This window comes from Larimichthys crocea, chromosome XV (genome assembly GCF_000972845.2).
Source record: "Larimichthys crocea isolate SSNF chromosome XV, L_crocea_2.0, whole genome shotgun sequence".
In the NCBI taxonomy this organism is placed as follows: Eukaryota; Metazoa; Chordata; class Actinopteri; family Sciaenidae; genus Larimichthys; species Larimichthys crocea.
In genome coordinates, this window is record NC_040025.1 from 19,159,193 (window position 1) to 19,180,610 (window position 21,418).

Here is a 21,418-nt window from a genome sequence, read left to right on the forward strand (position 1 = left end):
CACACAGGCCACGGCTCTGCTCAGCTCAGCCTGCTGTGATGCAAAGTCTGTTACTGTCCATGGTGCTGAAGCTCACTACTATAACACAACCAGAACTGGAGAGCCTCATCCACTATAGATAGTGTGTTCACCACAATAGAGCTTTAACTAAAAACTAATATTATTATTGATTCATTTCCTCTATGAATCAGTCAAAAATAGTGGAACAAAGTAAAAAATATTTCAATTCCCTGAGCCCAAGTTACCAAACTCTTACTTTGTCAGACCAACAGTTCAAAACTCAACTCAGTCTACAATAATCATAATAAAACAGAGAACAGCAGCTAGTCTAACACTGGTGAAGCCAGTTTAGCTTTGTTGCAAATGACAAATAATCGATCAATCAAAATAGCTGTTGCTCAAATTTCGGTTACTTTACTGATACATTATTCATCTACACCACAACTACAGTTATTATCATCCATATGTCATAAACTGTAATCCTAAATCTACTACTACTGCTGATTTTCTCTTTCTGGGTTTTGGACAAAACAAGTTATTTAAAAATCATCATCTCTGGGAAATACTGACGGGCATTTCTTTAGTCTCAAAAGATGAATATAGTGTTTTCTCAATGCAACATAATACATAAGTAGTATGTTTAAAGATGTATCTACCATCATGCATTGTGCAGACAGCAGGAAAGAGGTACATTTAGACGGCTGCCAGATGAAAGAAAGCTGACCATAGTAGTATTTGAAACTGATCTGAAATATTGTTTTTCTCTGACAAACTATGTAGTCCTCTACATGCAGCAGAATTCACTGTGTCGTGAGTAACGGATAGTAGATGTGTGATAGTAAATGATTTCAGACATAGTAAAAGTGATAGCGTGTGTACTACCTTTACTACCTTATTTGGCATTGGTCGATATTATGCACTTTTCCCTATAAAACAATAATTAAAATACAAATGGAGTGATTTTTAACACAGCCAAAGAACCTTCCACCCACTTTCCTCCAAGATATTTTCGCTTACACACAATCAGTCCAACAACACTATGAAAAGCTTCGATTCATTTCCTTCCTGTGATGGTATGCCTTCTAGTACAGTTATCTGATCTGGCTTTGTATTTAATTTACCATCTCCTGAGAGGCCCTGGCGGAGATGTTCAATAACACTGTAGTGTAAGTGCCTATCAAACAATCACTCCATTCATACCACTTTCTCTCAACTCTCTGTGGTGGTTTAAAGACTGTCAATCTGCCTCATCATGCCTCCTCTGCCTTAGGTACATGGGCTTTTTTTTTTCTCTCACTCCAGCTTTCATCTATGCTTCCTTCCTTCCTGTTCCCTACGTTTCTCTGTCCCAGACAGGAGCGTTTATCTGTGATAAACCCAGGACTCCCCTCTGCCCTCTTCATCTATCTCTGACTAAATCTGGCAGGTTTGTTACGAGAGAGGGACACTGTGGCTACAAACAGGTGAGAGGAAACAATACATCGATTTATGATTGTCTCTGTTTGTGACGGTGAGAGAGAGAGAGAAAGAAAGAGAGAGGGAGAGACACTGAGTGCTGCTGTGGATGTTACAAACATACTGACTGGAAGCTGTGGAAACAAGAGGACAGCCTTAATTAAAGCAGTTATAATCAATATTTCTTTGCCAGATCCAGTGTGCATGATTCTACTGTAATTACCCATAATTTCTCCTACACACTTGGAAGGGTAGGATGAGTCGAGTGGTTTTCAGTTGGTTCTAATGTAGCACAACTTCACTGCTGCGTGCCTCTAAATACTACACTTTGGAACTTTAACAATGAACCAATGAACTGAATGAAAGAAGAGTAGCCTCGAACGATATTTGAGTGGACAGAAATGCCACTCTGACTGACCACTAATGTTGAATTGTATCCGTTGGATGTAGGCAACTGTTTGCTAACAAGTTTGCAGTATCGGTTTCATAAGGAGATAATATGTCAGTGTTGGGTCACAACTCATTTCAGCTGCCCCCAAGTGGCCAAAACAATCATTTATTGTAGGTTTAACCAGTTTTCAGGGGGTGTAAATGTGGAAAAAAGAGGAAATAATCCAACATGAAGACATTCTGCAGAAAGAGAGATTAGGTTGTTAAGTCTCATTCCAATGTCGTCAAATAACAACACTTTTGGTTGTCTTGCTTACTGTGACTCGCTCCAAGCCACTTTATGTGTCTCCCATTCATGGTAACCCATTTTCTACTTTAAACACAGCCCTTCAGTAAAGAAATAACCTGTTCAATACAAGACACCAGTGCTAAAAATAATTATTCAATTAAATCAAGTAGTTTAGCGTCTTTTGTTTTGACATTTTGGTTTGTGGGTACTTGCCTGGATGAAAGAAATCAATCCATAAAAATCATGATAGAGTAGAAAGACAAACCCTAAGGTGTGGCTGTACAATTAGCCAATCAGCCAGGAGAGTAAATACCTAAGCAAAAAGGTCAAATCAGGAATTTAGTATTCTTGGTTTAACTATATGACTTAAAGGTCTATATGGGATCCATGGAAAAACTGGCCTGGTAATGGAGCTTCCCAAATCAGACCCACACAGCCACTACCTCTTTGTTAATGGTCTCTTATAGACCATCCATCATCTCACTGTGGCCAGTTAGCAATAAGGACAACTTCTTGGCTTTCTTTCAATGAAGACTGCCTCCTCCTCCTCCTCCTCCTCCTCTTCTCTGTCTCTCCTTGCACTGCTTTCCTCTCCTCCGTCTCCTCTCTGCCTCACTAATTCAGTCCTCTGTCCTTTTTTTCTCCAGCCCCTTTTCTTCTCTTTTCCTCCAAAAAAAAATCTCTCCACTGCTCTACAGGCTCGATACCCGGAGGAGTTTCCTCTCTTAGCTCTTCAACCTTCACAGCATAGAACATGCAACTTTCTGAACTCCATTTAACCTCAGCCTTTAAAGGCTAAATAGCTCCATTACATTCTGCCTTTACACTGGGGTCTCTGACAGGTGTTCAGGGCTGCTTGGGTCTTCATTTTCTGTTCTCCAAGGGCTGTCTTTTCAACTGCCTGACTGTCTCATTTTAGCATATTTCGACTGTGATCCTTTTCATTGCACAAGTCTGCACAGACCTGCCAGATCAGTGCACACATGGACGCACACGCCAAAAATCTTGCAGACACGCAGGTGTACGCATGCAGACAACAGCCGCAGCAACACAAGGTTCAAATACTGTCAAATGCCTAATCTGCTCCCACGTCCACAGGGAACAGGCATAATGCAGGGTTTTTGTTGTTGTCGTCATTTCTCCGCTCCATTCCCACGGGCAGCTGAAAGACACTGAAGGCGTCCACAGAGATCAAAGCTCAACAAGACGTCCAGATGCAGCTTATCCTCTCATTCACTACTCAGTGGTCGTGGACCCACAATGTGACAGGACAGTTATGTCACAGACAGAGAGGAGAAGGGAATGAATAAGACTAACACAAAGCAGGAATGTCAAACATTTGCAGTTTCTCAAACTTACAGATTGTTTGCTTTTCTAATTTATATTATTACAAATTGAGTATCTGTCTTTTTTGGACTGTTGGTTGGACAAAACAAGACATTTGCCGCTTCTTTTGACGGTTGAAGATGTGATAGTTATTGTTAAAGCTTCATACTTACTATCATGTTATTATATTGATGTTTTGGGGGCATTATTGCTGTGTGATATGTTCAATATATGACTGAGTGTATACTTCATTGATTCAGTTTCTCCATTTAACTAATGCTTATCCCTATAATTTTATATTTTGTCTTTCAGTGCTTTTGTGTTATTTTTACCTCTATAATTTTGCCAACTGAATTTCCATTAGTTTAGAAATATAAATAATCACATGGGTGACAAATTAAAGGGATTCTTGGCAGGGATCCTCCAACTCAGCTGGAGGTATATACAGCATTCAACTCATCGCCCTTAAAACCACCTATATAGCAGGTGTTAAGTTGGATTGAGATCCGGTGACTGTGAAGGCCACAGCAGATGTGACTGTTTTTGACTCATTTATTCAGAATTTCCTTTAATGCGTCACCCGTCTCTAAACTATAAATTGATAATGTTACAGGACACTTTATTCATATCACCCACAGAGTACAGTAAACTATAAAATGACTGGATGAGTCATGGACTGACTGATATGTATCACTATCCTAAATTCTGCTTTTTGGAAAATTTGCTTCCCACAATCTCAACCATATCTATTAATAATAAACAACTTTTCATGATGGTAAGAGAAGATATTTTGTTAGTCAACCAGGAAGCTACTCTCAGGCTTTAGATGGTTGTGTTTCTCCTTGGCCTCTGTGGGGACCTCTGTGCATCATGGAGGAGAGGAATGAATCGCTCTCTCCAGTGGTTACTACTAACAGGTGGCCTTGACTGACTCAGAGTCCCTTAAGGCTAACCATGACGAATGAGTCGTGACTCTGGCATGAATTACAGCTCTGCTACTAGAAATAGGAAGTAAAGACTTAATTAGGCTGGGCTTGATGTAGATGCAGGTGGTTCTTCTAGGGACCGAATCTAGCTACAGACTTTTCTGTGTAATCAATGGTGCATCACATTGGGATATGGCCAGTAAGCACATACAGGAAGCCCCAAAATCCATTGTAAGAATTACTGCACCCAATAAGTCCAAAATTATGTTGTCATATCTTTTTTTGTACATCCAACACTCTAGAACCCACAGATATTCAGTTATTCGTGATATAAAACAGAAAAGCAGCACATTCTGGTATATAAGAAGCTTGAACCAGTATATTTGGGGCATTTTTGTTTGAAAAAATTATTTCAATAATTGATTATCAAAATCGTTGCCAATCAATTTTCTGTTGTTACTTTGAAAAAGATCGAAATACTAAAATCAGTATTTACCTGACAATAATCATCAAATTTCAGGTCCATCTCAATTTGCTTACTTTGATGAGAAATACTTTCCAAGGAAACACAGGAAGAAATATTATTCAAACATATTTTTGAATCTCCCCTTACACTAACAAGAATAAAACAGTTATTGGCAACTACTTTGCATTCTTTGGTTTACAATATTAAGGCGTGTTGAGGTGTATTTTTGCTTCGTAATGCTGAGTAAAAAAACAGCATGAGGTTGGAATGAGATATTTACAGACTTGAACTGTGATAGAGGAATTATTTTTCTAGTGTCTTATTCTCACTTGTTGTCACTTTTTTATAGACTGCAAAACTTCTCACTTCTCAGTGACTTTGCTCTCGCTGTTTATCTACAGCTGAATACAACAAGTTCACACCCTGTCTCTACACTGTGATGTTGAAAATCATTCAGAAAAACTGGCATCATCTTGAAATGTACCTCAAGTCAAATGTCACTATGTAATATAACATCATTTGTCTATTTTGGAGGAAATATGCTCATTAGCTTTCTTGCCGATTATACGAGAGAACTGATACCACTCTCGATTCTGTAAGATAACTATCCGCAGTTTACAAAAGTGTTCTCTGAAGTGTCTTTGAGCAAAAATGTGAATTACTAGCAGATCCACAGATGATAGATAGATTGTATTAATGTTGGCTATGTAGGCTTAAACATGTATGCCCTAATATGTTTTTAACAAAGACTTTAACAAAGAAGTTAAATGGGGAGCACATTATATAAGTCCTGCTGACTCAGAATTTCTCATATTTACTCATCAAGGCCCGAGCATAAGGGAGGTATTATGTACAAGACATTGCTCTGGTTTGGGGTGAGTCATCGTCACAGCTCAGTATCAGCTTTCACAGGGTTTGATATGTGTCCTTGCTCATTAAGGGGGGGTCCACTTATACCTGCAATCCTCAGAGATTCTTCTTATGTCAGGTCTGAGAGGATTATCCAGGTATCAGTGAGGCTCAGAGGAGGATGAGACCTAAAAAAAAATCCTGATCAGTGGACACTGGTGGTAACATACACTGTTCTATAACTGAACAAATTGGAACCAGCCATTCACGGGTTTAAGCCGCCATGTAAGTGAAGATCCACCATGTTGAAGTTGCCTTGAGCAAGAATGACGAATTCCTGGGAGCTCATTTACACTGCTGTCTAACTCCCCGAGAGGGGAGGGCAAGTGCAAAGAGATTTTCTCCATGAACAATTACACCATTTTGTTGAGTCGAGTGGAATAGTTGGTCATTTGCAGCCACAGTACAGCTGAAACTATTGATAAACAAAAGTTTCACTTATTTCTTTATTTTGTTATAGTAAGAAAAAATGCCAATCCGACTGCCAAGGAGAAGGATGTGCTGCTTTTCTCAGTTTTATATCATTGTAAATTTAATATTTGGGGGGTCTGACTTAACAAGCAATCTGAAGACATCTGCTTTGGACTCTGGAAAATGTACTCTTTATGACATTTTATAGATTAAAATATTAATTGTTTATTCAAAAAAAACTTAAAACTTAAACAGGCCAACTGATGATGAAAATAATCATTAGTTGCAGCCACATCTGCACTGTATTTGTGTTTTTATACCTTGTATGATCACTGATGTTGTCATTCTACTCTTTCCTGGCATGTGTCTGATATAACTCCTTCTAAATCTCCTGTCTAAATCTTCCTCACCAGTGCTTCTCTAGCTGTGCACATATTTCTATAGGACATAGGAATTACTTTATGGAATGAAGCCACAGGGACAGCCCTGCTTGGACACGCTCCCTGTCCGCAAAGCGTCAAGGTGTCCTCTCCACACCATTACCTTGGTCGACATTCTGCAATGACTAAGTGGAAGTTTTAGTGAAAGCGACATTTTATTAGCAGGAGAATCTAAAGGGTCTTTGTCTGAACAAACTCACTAAACAAGTTTTAATACTGCTGCTCCCGTTACTGGACTCACGTACCTAAATAACTTAAATGTAGTTGTAAATCAGTAGCTGACGGAGCATGTGTCCATTCAGCTCTCAGGATAAATAAAACCAGAGAAAACAGAGTCAAACCTAAACAGTTGTGTCCTACACTGACTTGCTCTTCTCTGCTGTATGGTTACTGCACCTTCATTCAAGAGAAAACATAGCTCTGATTCTCTGTGATGGTCAGCTGTAACTGCCGTCTCTATTGACTCTTCCCCACAGTGTTGAGTAAGTGGATGAATACAGTGTCAGCCTCTGCAGCTGCAAGGGCCACTGTGCTGGAGGAAAAAGGCAGTGTCCGCCAAAGTAATCCTTTGGCAAAGACTGGTGTCCCAGACGCTAGCGCAGTGATGATCCACACAGAGAGGAAGTGGGCGATGTGATGTTGTGTACTTTGGGTCACCAGACACTGACATCGTCCTTGCACAACTGACAACTGTATTTACTGTCTCTCCCATTTGCATAGTACAGTACATTCACGTCTGAGACAATAATGCAGTTGTGCATATTCCAGCGGTAAGAGGCTGATATTCAGTGCTCCCTAATAGCTTTAGCTCTCATCGCTGGTGTGGTTAAGCTGCCAAGCTGCTGTGTTGTTTATTCAGGTGTGTCAAAAAGACCCAGTGTGACATTATCACATCCACCTATGTGTGAATGAAATCATCCATAGGAGGGTTGAATTCAGCAAGAGTCCATTAAAGATGCGCTATGGGGCAGATGATGAGTGCAGACAGGTGTGATTTCAAAGATGTGAAAAAACATGGGGCCTCATTAGCGAACAGTTGAAAGGTGAATGACTCTTTTTTTTTTCTTCTTCCTTTTTCTGAATCATTCAGTCAAGCATTCTTCATGTGCGTAAAAACTCACTATGTGTGGGAGTAAGCAATGACTCTTTCCAAGCCCACACAATATGCCCATAAATAGCATCACTTACATAAAAACCAAAACCATGTTTTTGCAATAAACATATATTATATATATTACGGCTAAGACACACACACACACAGATGAGCCACTGAAGTCTATTTGTAGGAGTTCATGAGAGAAGTGCTGAACATGACTGCTCCCTCGTGTTCTCTTATTAATAAAAGATCAATTCATTATTCCATATGCAGAGGGGGGAGGACTAACAGACCACACAGATAAATAAGGGCACCATGTTGGACAGCGCACCTGCAGCATCCATGAATTGGTCGATCGATCTCTTGTGAGTGCATGGCTCTGCTGGATTGAGGATATTTCCAACTATAGCCTGCATCACGTGGACGGCCGACCATTGATCACAAGAGTGATCAGTTCAGTATGAGGAAGAGGGAATGAGTGGTATTGGGGGAGGAATGACAGAGCTGTCAATACGCAGGGTCAGACCTGTAGGGTTTATATTAAAAGATGTCCATGTGCCTTTTTAAGATGCAACACACGAAAAACCTAACGCAAAAAAAACCCATGTGGCTCCTGAATAACGGGGCTTTAATGGTGGCTTAGATAAGACAACAAATACGTTCAGGCAGCCCGGTGTCTAACACATGCATGCGGATTTTGTAATGATAAATATATGTGCCGAATAGGGAGGTTGGCATCATGCAGATGGCAATGCACTGTAAATGTTGCACGCGTTAATGTTATATTAAATGGCCTACACGCTGTTTTCCTAAATACTACTTGCAGCCATAACAGCACATTGGGCTACAGGCGTCTGTCTAACGCGCAAATCTTGAAGGGGCATGCAGCCATTCATAGACGCTGATATGGCACATTCATTTTCAATTTGCAGCTCCACGATTCGTTGCAACAGTAGTGTATTTTTACGTCCAAGGTTGGAAGCATATGCGCTAATTATCCCTTGGTTTTTCTGATATCCCACTGGGCATGCGAGGATGTCTTTTGGAAACCGCTGCATCTCCAAAAAAAAACAAAAAAAAAACATATGTCTAATTTGTCTACATGGCAAATAAATATCCAGACAATGACGCGTCTATCTTACCTGTGCCGTGTTCCAAATCGATGCCCGGTTCGGTGAGTATGTTCGGGTCACTTTGAGATCTGCCTCGTTGCAGACAGCCGTCTAGTCCATCCGATGTAGCCATGGGGAGACAGCACCGGAATCCTGAATAAAATATTTAAAAACCCAACCAGAGGCAGGCAAGGTCAGGAGGAAAAGCAGCGAGCGAGTGCAGATTTAATTCGCTCTGACAACAGCCGCTTTGAGCATCTACCAGGGAGCCATGGCTGAGCAGAAATTCTGTGTGTGTGTGTGTTTGTGTGTGTGTGTGTGTGTGTGTGTGTGTGTGTGTGTGTCTGGGCTGTGCGCGCGATGATGTGTGGAAGTGGGAGGGGTGATATGCCCCCGATGATGCCCGTCCCTGTCCAGCAACACGACCAAATATTCTACACAGCGTCTACCATGCTGCACACACTGATGCATGCTTATCCTGGACATTTATATGTTTTATGCTTTTAGGCCTATGGTGTCCTTTTATATGCACCCCCACATTTAAATCGTTTATTTAGGGTCTATAAGATTCATCATTGGTTTAAGCAGCGCAGGTGACGCTATAAGAAATGCCAGATGAACTCGAGCGTGCACTGTAATAGACTGAATTAATCCATTTTTCATGACATTGCATGTAATTGGTTAATTAGTAAACTGATGATGTGTTCTTCGATATATACAGAAACAGAAGCTGTATTGATGAGGTATATTTATATTTGTCTCCACAAAGCACAATTTATTTATGAAGAATGCACAAATCTGAAATCTAAACAATTGAAATGAAAAGCAAGACCGCTTCCACATTAAAAATACTTCTTAAATGTACTGAAATGCTATTTGTAAAATAAACTATTTAATGTTTTAGCATTTAGCATTTACTCGTAAAAACAGCAGAAAAACGAATATTCTGCTAAAAACAAAGCTTCACATCAGTGCCACAGGCGTCTATATGGAAGCAGCCCATTGGCTGGTTGCGCGTATGACGCGTCAACGCGGAAGTGAAGCACCGCCGGAAGACAAAGATGGCAGCTCACAGGTGCAGCCGCTCGGCTGTGTTGCTCATTATTTGTTGTTTGTCGGTGTTTATCATCACAGACAGTCAAGCAACGACATCAAATGGCGGCCAACGTGATAACAACGCGGTCAACAGTCCGCAAACAGCCACCGAAACAGCGGAGCAAGCTGTCGGAGAGGGGCGATGGGAAGCGACCGAGGCTGAAGCTGCAGCCGACAGACAGGACACCACTGCCGGGGAGAGCTCGCTGCCCGCGTCGGTACCGCGGCCCAGAGACGATTTTCAGGAGGAGCTGGTGATCAGACCTCTGCACTCGGGAGATATTTATGCCAGCTTCCAGTTTCGCACCGTGTGGGAGACTGATTTCATGAAGGGAAACAAAGGTGAGCCAGCTGTTAGCGGTCAGTAAACATGTGATCAATATTTAATCAGAAATATAGACTGATGTTTGCATGTGGCAGCAGAGTGCACCCCCTGAATGATGGCGGTGATGCATGGAAACAGTGAGGGTCTCATGCTGCATGTTTTAGTTCAGTTTTCTGTTTTTCAGATATGAATGGGGCTTTGTTTATTTTCTCTTCTCGCTGACATTCAAATGCACTAAAAGTCTGTTTGTTCCTGTATCAATTAGTCACACAGTTTTTGATGATTGTATTAAATCAATCTCAACATATTAGCAACGTTTAAGGGAAGAAACAGAAGTACTGTTCATTCATTCATTGAGGACTGAGGCCTTTCACTAGTCTAACACTGCTACACTGTGAAAGAACAATAACCAGTCTTATTACTCATCCCATAAATTTCATATATATACAGTTTTTCCTGTCGTTAACTCATAACCACATCATCCCATGATGATTTTTGCTCACCCTTTTATTTATTTCCTTAGTGTCCCACTATCGACTGTTTCCCAAGTCTCTGGGCCAGGTCATCTCCAAGTTCTCGGTGCGAGAGCTGCACATCTCCTTCACGCAGGGCTACTGGAGGACCATGCGGTGGGGACAGCCCTATCAACCATCCCCACCCGGGGCTGAACTCTGGGTCTGGTTCCAGGACTCTGTGACAGAGTGAGTACAGCCCTCTGGTGGCTACAAACCATCAGAGGTGAAATCAACGATATGCATTTGTAGAAAAAGTTTTAAAGCAAGCACTGTTTCCCCTCGAATCATCATTAACTAGGAATTGTTAGTTCACTGTTCTGTTTGCATGAATCAGTCGGTGAAACGATAACAAACTGCAGTTACCAAAGCATGTAGTGAAGATGAAGGACTATATTTATAATCGATATTCAACATGAATAAAATAAAACGACAACTTTAATTTTAATTTTGAAAAAATTCAAAGATATATTTAAAGATATTTCATACTTCATTGCAGCGTTGATGGCACGTGGAAGGAGCTGACAAATGTTTTGTCGGGTATCTTCTGTGCTTCCCTGAACTTCATTGACTCCACCAACACAGTTCAGCCCAGTGCGTCCTTCAAACCGCTGGGTATAGGCAACGGTACAGAGAAGCTCCTTCCTTTGCATTATGTAAAGCTCTGTACTGATGAGCTTGTATAAATTCTGTCCAAGGTGGATTGCATTAGACTGATTTTGTTTGTTGTATTGAACTTGAAGTGACGGACCACCGATTCCTTCGCTATGCCACCCTCCCACGAGAGATTGTTTGCACTGAGAATTTGACACCTTGGAAGAAACTCTTGCCCTGTGGATCCAAGGTGAGTGTCTCTTTTATTCACGTCTTTCTGAAAAATAAAGCAGAGCTTCTTGTATGGTTCATGTACTGACATCCTTGATCTTATGTCTCAAAACAGCTCATACGAAGCGGAAATTCTCATGATCATATTTTAAAGCTCAGTTTCCTCCTCTCGCAGGCTGGTCTCGCTGTCCTGTTGAAGTCAGAGAAACTCTTCCACAGCAGTTTTCACTCCCAGGCAGTGCACATTAGGCCCGTGTGTCAGGACTGGGAGTGCAAAACCACATCCTGGGAGCTGAGACAGACGCTGAATGTGGTGTTTGACCTGCACACCTCTGCACAGGGCAAACGAGGTGAGAAATAAGCATGTTCTGCCTGCATTCATGTGTACAGTTCCTGAGGTTTGTTGTAGTAGAAAAAAATCTCCCTGTCTTTAGTTAACTTCAGCTGTTTGTTCTCTTCAGAGTGGTCTCTGTTTAAGATGTTCTCTCGGACACTGACAGAAGCTTGTCCACTGGCCTCCTCCAGTAAAATCTACATCGACGTCACAGACAACCCTCAGGTTTGATTCCAACATGATACGATGTCCACTTTGAAGAATTCGTGCAAACTCCACAGAAAGTAACGGAGGATTAGTTTTGACTGTCAAGGTAGCATCAAGGTGGAGATATTTAAAGGTCCCTTGTGGAGTTTTTGACCTCCAGTAGCGCTGCTCTGGAGCTGTTTATTTATGAGCAGCTTTCTATTTTGTTGCTCTCATGTACAAGCACGAGGTATGCTGCAATGCGCCAGCACAGGCAATGAAGAAGAAGACTGCAAGTAAACATGGACGTAAAGGTTTTAAACTGTCTTTGTAAGTGTTGTTTGAGGAAAGAAATGCATTCCACACATTTGTTAGAGCTCATGGATACAATGTGTTTTGACTGTAATGTTTACAGGAAAACTTCACAGGGCATTATTTAATTATTTTTAGATTATTTAATTATTATTTAGATTATTTAATACAGATGTAGCAGATATTCATGTAGAACCAAGAAATGAAGATGTGTTTCTTAGAGATGGAACCGTTTTTGCTTAGAAGTCAGATGTCATTTTGCAGGGAGACCAGTTTGAGGTGAGCCCTGCCACTCCTTTGCTGAGCCAGGCAGTCGTGCTGGGGGACAGACGAACCTTCTCTGTCTACGATCTGACCCAACAAATCACCTTTGGCACTGTGCGCTCCCTCAACCTGCTGATCCGCTGGAAATCCAGTGAGGGTGAGTGAGAACAGCAGCGCAGGACACACACCGCGGTGTGTAAGAAGCTGCACATACAGCAGTCCTGATTATTCAATGCAACAAGAAGGAACAAAGAACAAATGTATCGGCTGCATCTGTTTGTAATATTTCTCTTGGTTCCATCTTGTAACTACTGTTCATCTGTTCTCGTCTATGTGTTTGCCTTTTTAATCATAATTTAACTGCCCTTTGACATTATTCAATAATGATATTCAATTTTTTTTTTTCTTTTTTGGCTAATTCATCTGCAATCTGTTCCTCTCCAACTTGTTCTTTGTTTTATTTCTCAGGAAGCAGCATCTGAAGTCACTTTCAGATTGCAACATGTGTTTGTTTTTTTTAGGGAACAGTTTTTCAAGCAAAAAACACATATTAAAACACTTTTTTTAAATTAAAGATTATTGTGTTTTGTACCAAAGCAGCATAGTTCCAATTTGTTCCTGTTCCTGGTAATTTGTCAAGCATTAGAGAGAAGCTTGTTTAGTAACAAATGTTTTTAACAAAATCACAAAAAGAAACAGACTTTAGTCCTGATTTGCAACCAAAGTACAATTATACACTACAGTCATATTCTCCAACTCCACTACTTTATATGTTTTAAACTAGCAGTGTTTTGTTGTCATATTTCTTGTCTCTGATTCATTGTTTCCCACCTGGTCAACCTCCTTGTCTCATATTCACCCGCCTGCAGGTGACATGCTGCGTCCTCTGCTCCACGCTGAGCGTTATGTGGCTGGTTACGGGCTGCAGACGGGAGAGATTCACACGCTGATGTACAACAACCACCCCTACAGGTCTTTTCCCGTGCTGCTGCTAGACTCTGTGCCTTGGTATCTTCGTCTCTACATCCACACCCTCACCGTCACCAGCAAGGGAAAGGACAACAAGCCCAGTGAGTCACTTTAGAAAACAAAAAAAGGATGTGTGTGTGTCTGTGTGAGCACACAAAATTCACAACTACATTAAATAGTTACCAGATGCTGAACATTTGTCTGAATTAAAGCCACTCAGAGCTGGTTAATTTCTTAAGGTTATGGAAGTCAGGTCAGCCTCATACAAATATTATTCTTGAAATGAGACAGCATGACATTTCTGTGTAACTGTAGCGAGTTGTGTTAATTACTTTAGGTAGTCGTGTGTTTGAGACACTACCTGCACATGTACAGCAGAATTATAGAAACAAAATGACTCTCACTTCAGACAAATGTTGTTAGAACTATTTTCTTACACTAAGTTAGTTTGCGTTCTCCTGATCAGCTAACAGACGTGCATATTTCTGCATTATCTTGCAGTCATTTTAATTATGGTGCTTTAAAGACAATGGCAGGGAATCATTCCAGTGGGCGCATTAAAAACGTTGTGGAAAGTGTAGCTGTTGTGGAGGTGCTGTGTACCTGTGAAAATACATGATCACATTTTTAGGAAAGGATAATCATGAAGTTACTAACTTCTTAAATACTGTGTTTTCATTGTTCATGATAGTTCATATTCTTGTAGGTTTTTTTTTCTTGCTTAAAAATGTTATGTTTGCACATTTAAGCAGAATTATTGTATTGTATTATTGTACCAGCTTTGTGAGTTTAAACATGCTGTATGTGCATGTTTGCCCACAGCAAACATTTTTCATGTAATTCCATGCAGCTGCTTCTTTTCACCAGAAGGAGGAGAACATGAGTCATATTTTCTGTCATGAAAGCTGTAGTTAGGGCATAGAAGTGGTCACTCATGTTTTTCCTCCTCTTCCAGGCTACATTCACTACCAGCCGTCTAAGGACCGCGTGAGGCCCCACCTGCTCGAGATGTTGATCCAGCTTCCTCCCAACTCTGTCACCGAGGTCACAGTGCAGTTTGAAAGGGCTCTGCTCAAATGGACTGAATACACCCCTGATCCCAACCATGGCTTCTATGTTGGGTATGTGTGTAGTCTTCTAAAACTGGGAAAAATAAGATGCACACATTGTTGCTTTTCATATCCTTTCAAAGGTTTTAGGTGTATGATTTTTGAATAGAATCTGACTGATGTGGGTTTTTTGAGGCAAATGCAATATTTTCGAGGGGAAAAATTTGCTGACATAGCAGTTGAATTTTGAGCTAAGATGAAAACAGACCTTTTCTACGTGGATTGTTCAGCGATATGCAGAGATACTCAGAAGGCTGCTTTCTTTCTAAACTAATATTTTTATTAATATATATTTAAGTAAAGTATTTTTATTTAGGAAATAATTTAACATGTATGTCAACCATTTATATTTGACATTGCTGAGACCTGCTTCATCTCTCTTACTTTGGCCTGTTTGCCACAGTATTGTAAATAACTCTGAAGTAACACCAATATATTACCACAAGCATTTTTTTCCTGCATTTCATACCAAGCAGAATATCGATGCATATCAGATAATTGTTTTGTTTTGTTACCTGCACATTCAAAATATTCTGCACACTGAACAATTCCCCATTACCTGACAAAATGCAACTCCTGAACAACTGTGCATTTATATATTTACATTGTTCATAGTTTATTTTATTGTGCACCAATTACACCAAGACAAATTCCTTGTAAGTGAAAACCTAATTGATTCTAATTTTGATAGCATGTGTACTGATACGGATACAGTGATAGGCCAGTGTCAGCCTATAGTATAGGCTGACTCATGTATTAGTCATGCTCTAATGGGAAAATTATTCAAATCTGTTTTAGGTCTTCAGTAATCAGCTCTCTTGTACCAAGCATTGTCGCCATGGATACAAACAGCACTCAGGAACGCCCACTTTTCAGCAGCTTGTAAGTATAGATATTTCTTTTTCTGATGCCTGTTGTTGCTCCTCTTTCACGTGTTGCCATAGAGAACATTTGTCAGGAAAGTCAAACCATCAAATTTCTCTTCTCCCTCCAGTTTTCCCTGTAAAGAGGAGTCCAGTTACTTTGTGCGCGTCTACACAGAGCCCCTGCTGGTCAACCTGCCCACTCCAGACTTCAGCATGCCTTATAATGTCATCTGCCTGACCTGCACCGTGGTGGCTGTGGGTTACGGCTCACTCTACAACCTACTGACACGGAGTTTCCAGATAGAAGAGCCCAGCCCAGGATTGGCCAAGCGGATAGCCAACATCATCCGCAAGATGAGGGGCGTGCCGCCTCTCTGAGGCTGGACACACACTACTTTTAGAAAGGAAGTTTTCTTTTTGGTGAAGCCACTGGGTAGGCTGTGATATTCAGGGAAGGACTGAGTCAAACACTGGTATGAATGTTTTTGAAAACGGTCGGCTTGAAGGTTTTGATTTCAGGGTGATTTCCTGCGGGCTAAGGACAATGTAAGAAAATGTACACATTTGTCTACTTGGATGGAAAGTCTGAGCTTTGTTATTGTTAAACAAATGGATGGAGCCAAAGCTGTGCAGTGAGCTGCAGTCATTACTTCATCAGAGTGTTTTTGTTTTGTGAATGTTTGAAGCCATAACTCTGATACATCGAAATATGTCTCTGTGGCATTTTGTTGCTGTGAGGAAACCTGATGAAATTCTGGTACTTCAAATATGAGAATGATGACCTTTCACAACATTATAAAGCCTCAGAGTTCGGTTTGATCACCTTTGTTCAAAAACTGCATTCCTGACTTGTAGATTTCCATCTCCCTCTCCCAGGATTTTAAATAACTTTAAAATAATATTTCCCATGTCCAGCTGCAGATTAACACAGCATCAAAATCTATTAAGTTAACTAGTCCATGATTAATTATTAACGTATTTTCTAATTTATGAGAAAAGAGAAGAAAAACTTGCACCCACAAAAATACTAAAAAGTCCTGAAAACCATCATTTGAAAACGTTTGTAGGATGGACATGCGCATGAGCCTTACTTGTCTGAAACTATTGTTTTATATAAAAGGAAGATCACTCTCGCCGGATCTTTATTTTGCACTGATTTGGTTGTTGGATGCATGCTTGAATGTTAAATGTGACTGTCTGCAGGTCTCTTCATGATGAATTGCCTTTAGTTTGTTTGGTTATTGACTCATTCACTCAACAGTTCAATGCAGTTTCAGTGTCTTATAGCAAATAGAAGTCTGTCATTATGAAAGTGACCCTTACTCTGCCATGAATTACTACCATAAAAGAGCAACACTATCCTCCTTTACGCTTGTCTGCCTAGAAGTCCATTCTGTGTCATTTGCTGTGGAAAAAGTGTGCAGAATGTGAAGCGATACTGTGTGTGTGTGTGTGCGTGGGTGTTCTTTATTGCCTTTTCAATAAACTGATAAAGATATTTTTGTCATTTTATTCAGATTACTAGCTGTGAAAGAATATCCACCGCTCTAAACCCAGCTCGAGCTGTGTTGCTTCTCACTGAGTGGCCACGTTTTTGTGTAAACAAACTTGGCCCCACTTCTGGCAGACTCAGAGAGAACAAACACAGACGTCTCTGTATTTAACCGGTCAGCGATTCTCACCCCTGCACGTTTGGCAACAGCGTGTAACAAAAACAAAAGGGTGAAAAAAGCAGCATTCCACATATGTGATGTTCATATCTGCTCAGCTGCAAACTATATTATCTCTCCAAGCAAGTAGACCTACAGAGCCAGAGAACAGAGCTCTGCTGGCTCAGTGCTCCAGAGTCTGTATTTCAGTGATAAGTTGGCTTGTCACAACTCTCACTGACATATGTTTGCGATTATATAGACAAGTACACATTTTAGTCACACTTTTTTAAAGTCCAAAATGAAATTTGGCTGTTCATATAAATCCAATTTGAGCTGCATTTTAAGATATGCGAGGCTGTGGTGCAATAATGTCGAATTCTTGGGGCAGCAGACGTTTTTTGGCCGCCTCTTTAAATGCTCTCCTTTTCTGCCAGTAAGTACTTTTCATTCTTGGCATATTTCATCATTTGTTTTTTTCAGCCTAGCTCTTGCCTAAAAAGCCCATAAAAGGCACCGTGAAACCAGAGACCCATAACCAGCAAGGTGATGAACGCATAAAACGTTTTGAGGTTCTCCAAACATGTTTAATGCTTAAAATACAAAGAAATGTCACTTAAAAGCAACAGATATATAAGTACAGTACATTATTTGAATCCATTCAGAATATACAGTTTTACTACTCGTACAGAAATACTTAGTTGTAAACTCGTCAAGTTGAAATGCAAACACACTGCACACTGTCTTCTTAAGAATACTATGAATGGCACCTTACCAAATATTTTCCAGCATGTGTCATAGTAACACAACAGCTGGCTATTCTACAGTTATTGCTTTTCCAAGTGTAGCTTGGAAAGCATAATCAGAAAAAGTATTGGTAAAAAAAAAAAAAAAATGTAAAAACTGATTTTTGTATGTACTTAAAGTACAGGCACATAAAATGACTTAATTAGACTTTGTGCAAACCAATGCTCAAAAATGTTGCACCAAAGTGTGCTACTATGTAGTTTAAAAGTAGAAAAAGTGAACATGATAGAACATTTCTCATCCCGTGTAGCTGAAACCAAACAAGTGCACAGATGTAGCTGAGTCGCTGACCGTCCAATCAGCAGGGCTCACTGCAGGCGTGGCCGCAGGTTGTCTTGCAGCACTTCTGCTCTCCTGGACACTGACCGTCATGATAGCAGTACTCAGCACACATGGGTGTTCCCTGGGGCAGAGCACAGCGGCCCGGCTTCACTGACACACCAAAGACAAAAACGGTTACAAAACACTCACACACAAACACTACTGGAGTGAGTATTTTTGTTATAGTATATCTAACCTGTGTATGGTGCAATGCACTCATGTCCACATCCATTGTGGCAGCACTTCTCCTCATTGGGGCAGTCACTGTCATTAGAGCAAAACTCTGCACACAGCCCTGCGCCCCAGCGCCTGCGAGGACACACTCCTGGCTTGGCTGAAGGGACAAGAGAAATTAATATATACAAAGAAGGTTAAAGTGAAATTTGAATTTGATTGGAGGGGACTTTCTGTTGCCCTGTAGACTGTCCATCCACATCAGTTCAGTCTCTGAGAAGATTTAACCAAAGATTTAACAGCTGCCCACTAGAGAAAAAGTGACTCGTACTGAAAGCAGGAGGGACACAGACAGCTCCACAGTCAAAGACACAGCATTTGTGGTCTGCGGGACAGTCTTCATCACACACACAGCCCTTATGTGATGGGACAACATTAAGGAGACGTGGGCAGTGTCCTGGTTTTGGAAGAATCACTGAGAGAAAGAGGTGGTGAAGCAGAAAAGGAGAAAGATCAGCTGTGGGATTACATTAAAGAAGCTGGTTGCCAAACAATTCTGGAATTAAACAGACAAACATGCAGCCTTTTTTTTTCTTCTTCTTCTTTTCCAGACACATTAAACACATATCTGAGTCAAAACAAACATACCTTGTAAAATGCCATCAGCTTCAGCAGCAAAAACTATGTTAAAGTGCACAAATGCACCGAGTGTTAAAATCAGTGCACAAACAGCAGACCAGTGTTTCTCCATGTTAACCTCTTGCACACAAGAATGTACTCCTGTTTGGACAAATATCCCAGTACACAACCTGCAGGCTGAGCAACCCAGACAGGATGCTGGGTCCTTGTGCCTGTAGAGTTACATTCCCCATGTCTGCACTTTATATGTGACAGCAGACACCTTCCCAGTCAGTCTAAAAGAGTTTCTTAGGACCTAATGATTATCTTTAATCACATGATGTTTATGTACACTGCTCAAAAAAATTAAAGGAAGGGGGGGTTGTTAATCATTTTCATCTGTTTTGTTGTTAATGAAATTAACAACAGGTACACTAGAGGGGCAACAATGAGACGACCCCCAAAACAGGAATGGTTTTACAGGTGGAGGCCACTGACATGTTTTCCCTGCTCATCTTTTCTGACCAATTTCTCATCAGTTTTGCATTTGGCTAGAGTCAGTATCACTATGGGTAGCATGGTGCAGTACCTGCACCCGACACAGGTAGTCCAACTCCTCCAGGATGGGACATCAATATGGGCCATTGCCAGATGGTTTGCTGTGTCTCCCAGCACAGTCTCAAGAGCATGGAGGAGATTCCAGGAGATGGTCAGTTAATCTAGGAGACCTGGACAGGGCCGTAGAAGGTCCTTAACCCACCAGCAGGACCAGTATCTGCTCCTTTGTGTGAGGAGGAACAGGATGAGTACTGCCAGAGCCCTACAAAAGACCTACAGGAGGCCACTGGTGTAAATGTCTCTCACAAAACAATCAGAAACAGACTTCATGAGGGTGGCCTGAGGGCCCGACGTCCTGTACTGGACCCTGTGCTTACTGCCCGGCACCATGGAGCTCGACTGGCATTTGCCACAGAACACCACAATTGGCAGGTCCTCCACTGGCGCTCTGTGATTTCACAGATGAGAGCAGGTTCAACCTGAGCACATGTGATAGACGTGAACAGGTCTGGAGACGCCATGGAGAACGTTTTGCTGCCTCCATCATCATTCAGCATGACCGGTTTGGTGATGGGTCAGTGATGGATTTGGGAGGCATATCCCTGGAAGGACGCACAGACCTCTACAGGTTACACAACGACCCATTGTCAGACCCTACGCTGGTGCAGTGGGTCCTATTGTTGTGGAGAAATTGCTGAAGTCAGAGGTCATGGTGAGGTCAGGAGGGAAGAAAGTGTTCAGGAGCCTCTGATGTCTTATGCTGTATTATTTATTGACGCTTGATCAAGGAGAATTAGAGACACTCTCAAAGTATGTCTTTGGTGCTTGAGTCGGTCTCACGTTCTGACGAACTCGTGCTGGTGGATAAACTTTAAACCCAAAGATCACACACCAAATACTATATGCCCAGAATTAGTCAAAGAGAATGTCTTTACCCTTGGAGGTGTTATTGTCAACATATTCTAGTCTGGAGACACATATGTCTGTTTACGCAGATTGGAACGTCAACAACAAGCTATCTATTATGACTAGGAAGGCAGCAATAGGTCTCTTCGACCCCGGCCACCACAGTGTTGAGATATGGTGGCACCTAGTCAAAGACAAACAATTAATACTGCCGAGGACCTCAAGGCACACATGTGACCATGTGTAACCTAAAGATAGAAAATTCCATAACAGTGGGTTCCTCCTGGTGCACGACAATGCCCAGCCTCATGTGGCGAGAGTATGCAGGTAGTTCCTGGAGGATGAAGGAATTGATACCATTGACTGGCCCCTATGCTCGACTGACCTAAATCCAATAGAACACCCTTTGGTCGTTATGTCTTGGTCCATCCGATGCTGCCAGATTGCACCTCAGACTATCCAGGAGCCCAGTGATGCCCTGGTCCAGATCTGGGAGGAGATCCCCCAGGACACCATCCGTTGTCTCATTAAGAGCCTGCCCCGACGTTGTCAGGCATGCATACAAGCACGTGGAGGCCATACGAACTACTGATTACCATTATGAGTTGATACAAAGACATTTTGGCAAAATGGACTACCCTGCCACATCATTTTTTTTGCTTTGATTTTGGGGATGTCTTTGAATTCAGCCCTCTGTAGGTTGATAGTTTTCTTTTCCATTAATGATGTGGCATCCTTTCGTTCTTAACACATTACCCAGTCCATATC

The 21,418-nt window shown here is 41.3% G+C and overlaps 3 protein-coding genes across 5 annotated transcripts in view; 1 reads left to right on the top strand and 2 right to left on the bottom strand.

The window, feature by feature from the left end:
- Positions 1–9,163, bottom strand: part of phactr3a (phosphatase and actin regulator 3a) — a 30,909-nt gene extending 21,746 nt beyond the window's left edge. The window contains exon 1 of one of the 2 annotated variants that reach the window (XM_019274665.2): positions 8,851–9,163. In XM_019274665.2, coding sequence (XP_019130210.1) covers positions 8,851–8,953 — 103 coding nt within the window. In that variant the 5' untranslated portion in view covers positions 8,954–9,163. The remainder of the gene's footprint in view (positions 1–8,850) is intronic. The other variant, XM_019274664.2, reaches the window with a different exon arrangement.
- A 632-nt stretch (positions 9,164–9,795) lies between these two features.
- Positions 9,796–17,115, top strand: pigt (phosphatidylinositol glycan anchor biosynthesis, class T). The gene is made up of 11 exons (XM_019274661.2): positions 9,796–10,257; positions 10,764–10,941; positions 11,252–11,379; positions 11,496–11,596; positions 11,753–11,927; positions 12,039–12,136; positions 12,674–12,830; positions 13,543–13,743; positions 14,598–14,763; positions 15,550–15,633; positions 15,746–17,115. The coding sequence occupies exons 1-11, from the start codon at positions 9,882–9,884 to the stop codon at positions 15,993–15,995; spliced, it is 1,914 nt and encodes a 637-aa protein (XP_019130206.1). The 5' UTR covers positions 9,796–9,881; the 3' UTR covers positions 15,996–17,115.
- Positions 17,116–17,839: 724 nt separating this feature from the next.
- Positions 17,840–19,363, bottom strand: wfdc2 (WAP four-disulfide core domain 2). Of its 2 annotated transcripts, XM_010731441.3 has the most exons (4): positions 19,217–19,363; positions 18,900–19,043; positions 18,591–18,728; positions 17,840–18,505 (listed from the first exon to the last, which is right to left on the bottom strand). In XM_010731441.3, exons 1-4 carry the CDS (start codon positions 19,317–19,319, stop codon positions 18,372–18,374), a joined length of 519 nt encoding a protein of 172 aa, XP_010729743.2. In that variant the 5' UTR covers positions 19,320–19,363; the 3' UTR covers positions 17,840–18,371. The 2 variants fall into 2 exon arrangements, with proteins under 2 accessions (XP_010729743.2, XP_010729744.2); XM_010731442.3 differs by lacking the exon at positions 18,900–19,043 and having other exon boundaries at positions 19,217–19,361.
- Between the last annotated feature and the right edge of the window lie 2,055 nt (positions 19,364–21,418).